Source organism: Ipomoea triloba, chromosome 14, assembly GCF_003576645.1.
Source record: "Ipomoea triloba cultivar NCNSP0323 chromosome 14, ASM357664v1".
In the NCBI taxonomy this organism is placed as follows: domain Eukaryota; kingdom Viridiplantae; phylum Streptophyta; class Magnoliopsida; order Solanales; family Convolvulaceae; genus Ipomoea; species Ipomoea triloba.
The window spans coordinates 23,227,401-23,232,524 of record NC_044929.1 but is presented as its reverse complement, the minus strand read 5'-3'; the positions used below and the strand labels follow the sequence as shown (position 1 = coordinate 23,232,524).

At 37.1% G+C, this 5,124-nt stretch overlaps 1 protein-coding gene across 1 annotated transcript; it reads left to right on the top strand.

Annotated features, from left to right (window-relative positions):
• Nucleotides 1–914: 914 nt before the first annotated feature.
• LOC116005346 (zinc finger protein GAI-ASSOCIATED FACTOR 1-like) lies at nucleotides 915–4,531 on the top strand. The gene is made up of 3 exons (XM_031245628.1): nucleotides 915–1,319; nucleotides 2,475–2,871; nucleotides 3,513–4,531. Exons 1-3 carry the CDS (start codon nucleotides 1,106–1,108, stop codon nucleotides 4,396–4,398), a joined length of 1,497 nt encoding a protein of 498 aa, XP_031101488.1. The 5' UTR covers nucleotides 915–1,105; the 3' UTR covers nucleotides 4,399–4,531.
• Nucleotides 4,532–5,124: the final 593 nt, after the last annotated feature.

Genomic DNA, 5,124 nt, shown 5'->3' with positions numbered 1-5,124 from the left:
TGATCCCATAATTTGTCTCACACTAATTTCTCGGCATTTTTTTAGTTAAATATTGTTGGGTTCACACATCACATCTACCAAAATTATTTAGACTCTTAATAGGAGATATCAATTAACATTATTAGTTTGAATAATCGATCATTTATAGACAATCTAAATTAATTTACATCATTATTCTCTTTTACTGGTTATGTCACAATGTAAGCTTCACTCATAATATACCTTTCGAGTAACAATTGTAAAATTTCTCATAAATTAAAGATTTTGCGATACAATAATATGTGCCAATTTATGATTTTAAGTTAGCAGTCATCACATACTCTTCAAATGTATTTTTTTAAAAGTAATTCCAACGTAATGTCTAAGTTATGTGGATATATTTGTCACGCTTGCTATGAAAATTCCATTTGATGGGACAAAACATGTACTACAAGCCAATAGTCAAATAAAGAGAATTGAAATGCTTGACAAATACAATATATTTTGATAACTGGTAAAATATGAAATTTAAATATAAAAAGGTAACATAACAATGTAACAAACTTTCTTACATCTTGCTAAATTTAACATATATATATGAATGATAATTCTAGTAGATTGATGTTCTTTCGTTCACATATCTATTGTTTGATGATGCTACTAGTGTGCCGTCATAGGCAAGAAGGCTGCGGGTCTTGAATACTCGATAGACAACGATTAAAAATCATTGTAAGACTTACAACCAACACTGATTTCAACAACATAAATTTTAGTATACAGTTGTATTTTAATTTATTGAAAACAAAAAATGAATATGGTAAATTAGTAGATAATAATTAATATACACCTAAGTTGTCTCTTGCCACCATACTATTAAAAAACAAATAAATAAAGTAATTATTATATGTGTATATATATAAAATGTAAGCCAAAGAGAAGACCAAGAATTGTGTGTTGTTGTTACTAAGGCAGCAAGCTAAGGAGAGAGCTCTGATCACCAGAAATAGAGGAGAATTCCCAGCTGCCTTTTTGTCTTCCTCCAACCTTAGCAGATTCCTAAATTCAACTCCCCAAACCAGAAAAACAAGAAAGACAAAAACACAACTACCTTTTTCTCATCATCGTCATGTCAAATATTACAGGTGAAGATGGCAGTTTCTCTTCAGGAAACACCGGAGAAGAAGTTCACCAACAACAACAGCAGCAGCAGAAACATTTGCAAGCTCCGAATTCCACGCCGCCGGCGACTGTCACTCCGACCAACAGCAATGGCTCAACTTCACAACAGCAGCAACAACAACCTCCGGCTAAAAAGAAAAGAAATCTGCCGGGAACTCCAGGTACTATATATTAATCTGATTCAATTCTTTTCCCTAATTACTCGGATAATTGGTCTTAGTTTTCTCTAGAATGAAACATACAAATTCAGAATTATGTTAGCCGATGAATTGCTTATTAGCTTTCTCAGCTTAAATTGGTCATTTATAGATAATTTAATCTGATTTACTTCATTCTTACCAGCTATGATCAGACAGATTTGAGTAACTATGATCTGTTTTATCATAAATATAAAGTTTAATGTAAAATGTTTATGCATATACTTTACGTGAGACTACATAGGACTAATAATGAAGATTATATTATTTAGCTTAATGGTTTTTTGCCAAACTGCAAATTAGATGATTATCTTGATTGTAGAATGGATAATATCTTTGAAAAGGGTTCAATTATTGTTAGCTTAATTGGAACTATGCCCCGGTTTACTTTTCTCGTTCTGATGTATGTACATGCACTCTCACCGGAATGGACCCACGGCTGAGAAGGAATGAATATGAAATGGAAAACGAAATTAAATTTCATTATTTAAATATTCATTTATTTTGTAAATTGGATTAAAACATCAATATTTAGTTCACATTATTTTTTATATTTAAAGCCTAACAATCCAGACTCCTAGACTGTTATTACTTATTACCCGTTAAAAGAATATAAATTCTTTATTTTTATATTAATGAATGATATATAGGAATGCTAATTATTATAAATAAAAAGTATGACAATATTTTTTTAATTAAACAACAATTTTATTTTTTTTTTGATTACACAACAATTTTATTTTTACTATTTACAATAATTATACTATTTTCTTTTAATGAATAGTAGCCGATGTTATGAATTCGCCTGGCTTTTGAGTTTGAGCTGATCAATTATTAATAAATTGGTGAGACATGTCGGGTCAAATTAAAATAAAAATGTAATATTTATACAGGAGAATAAGAAAAATGTAACACTAATCATGATCAAATTAAGTGGTTGTTACTTATAGAATAAGTATAACACTCTTTGAAGAAAAATGTAATATTATTACACCTCTAACAGACTTATTTGGTCTTGCAGAAGATCGAGTCACTAGTCTCATTTATCTACTTGTGATCCTTTATCTACTAAGATCATAAGACCGGTTGATATCAAAATTAATTTTCATTTGCATGCAGATCCGAATGCAGAAGTGGTTGCCCTATCGCCGACGACGCTAATGGCGACGAACAGATTCGTGTGCGAGATTTGCAACAAGGGATTCCAGAGGGATCAGAATCTGCAGCTACATCGGAGGGGTCACAACCTTCCATGGAAGCTCCGGCAGAGGACGACGGCGGAGGTGAGGAAGCGCGTGTACATTTGCCCGGAGCCGACGTGCGTGCACCACAACCCTGCACGCGCGCTGGGCGATCTTACTGGGATCAAGAAACACTACAGCCGCAAACATGGGGAGAAGAAATGGAAGTGCGACAAATGCTCTAAGAAGTATGCAGTCCAGTCGGACTGGAAAGCTCACCAAAAGACTTGCGGCACCAGAGAATATAAATGTGACTGCGGAACTATCTTCTCCAGGTTCTAACATGTTGCTCAATCTCTCTTTATATCCAGATAATAAGTCGGTTGTCAGTTGACTTAGTAACTATTGTTATAAGTTCGACTCACAATAATAGTTGTGTCTTTTGGCGTTTTTAACTAGTTTGAGTCGGTCCATTATGGACAACTTAGGCTTTGCAAGAAACGAGACACCTGGCACCTTTTTTGGATTGATTCAGTCAGTTATGAGCACTTTTTAATTTAAGTTATGTTGTAGGCAATTAGGCTATTTGGAAGGAGTGTGTGAGCTATATGGCCTTTTTGTAAAGTCTCGAACAGTGATTGTGGTTTCCCTAATCACCCAAAATAATACATAAGTATTTAAGTTTTCGACCATTCTTGTGTCTTGCAATTGCACACCTTTTGTTGTGTGAGTCAATCAATATATACTTATGAGCAACATAGGTTATTTGCAAAGAATCAATCAGTTTGAACGGTCCAGTTATGAACAATCTATTGAATCTAGGCTATTTACAAGGAGCCGATCAATTATATAGTCTTTTGCATAGTCTCCAGTAGTGATTGTGATCTGATTTCCTAGTTACCCAAAATAATACATGCACATATAAGTATTGTGAGTTTTTGACAATTCTTGGGTCCATTGTTGTGCATATGTGCAGGAGAGATAGCTTTATAACGCATAGAGCTTTCTGTGACGCACTGGCGGAGGAGAACAACAAAGTGAACCAAGCCGGCGGCCTGATGGATCCAAACAACGTTAACCTACAACCCCAAATTCCGGAGCTCATGTCGGCCAACACCGCCATGGGATTATCCGAATTCAACAATTTCGACCCCAAAAACCCTCTCAAATCCCTCCCCCAAGACCTCGTACCCATACCCTTCAAGTCCATCAACATGGCCGCCGGCGCCGGCATGTTCGCCACAAGCTCCGGCAACCTCTTCGGAAGTCCGAGGAGCATTGCCACGTCATCCTCCGGCCTCCAGCTCAGCTCCAACACCCCTTCCCCGGGTTTCAACGGCTCCTCGGTGGTCCCCATGTCCGCCACGGCTCTACTGCAAAAGGCGGCGCAGATGGGGGCCACCGCCAGCAATAGCATAAACTCTCCCATGATGCAGAAGAGCTTCACTACTAGCATGGCGGGAACGGACCACAGGACGTCAACCCCACCGCCTTACGGTGCGCTCGAGCAGCAGAGTAGCATTACCCCCGCGTTCGAAAACTTCCCGACCCCACCGGAAGGCGGATTTTCCGCCGCCATGAATGACATCGCGATTTACACGGGAATGCTGATGAACACTACGACCACAACCAATGAACAAAACCCACCCGCGGAACAAAATCCAATGACGGTGGATTTCTTGGGGGTCGGAGGGTCAAGGCCACCGCCGGCGCCGGCGGCCGGAACGAGTATGCATCAGCAGCAGCAAAGATTGGAAATGGAAGCCATGAATCAACAGAGGATGCAAGCAATGAGCCACCCAGCTTTTCATCATCAACAACAACACATGCTGCATGGGAATTCTGCCTTGTGGGATGTTTGAGTAGCCAGTTTTCATTAATTTGCACGCTCGGTTTTTTTTCTAATTAACTGCAAGCTTAGCTTTAGCCATTAATGGCTATGGCGACTCCAACAATCTTCAGCCTATATATTTAATTTAAGTTTCAGTGACAGCATATAGTGCAGCTGCTTGATAGAACGTACGTGCATGCATGCATGGATGAACGAGCTTATCCCATTCATTATATTGAACGGGTGATAATGGTAAGATATAATCACACATACCATGTGCTAGATGTATGTCATTAGGTCTCGTTGCCCCAACTATCAAACACTTTAATATTGCTACTTGTAACTCTAATGCTAAAATAATAATCAATAAGAAAGCGTTACAATAATAACCTACCTAAATCAACCAATTCAGATCCTAAAATTGAATTAGGATAATCATGTGCACTATTCACTTGGCCAGGATTACACATTATTTAATTCTAAATGATCTTTTGTGCTTAATTAAGTCCTCATTTTTTATAATTTTATGCAATTTAGTCATTTGTTAACAAAATCGTTTATTAGCCATGAGAAGTAGGATCATCCCTATTAACAAATTCGTCAAATTCCTTCTTCTACCTGATACACTCTCATTTGTACTTATTTTACTTGTGTTTTTATGTAGGTTTTATAGTTAATTGTGTGATAAAATGTTGTGTCCAATGCTTATTTCCTTGTTTTCATATTTTAAATGGTATAATGCTTGGTTTAGATGTTT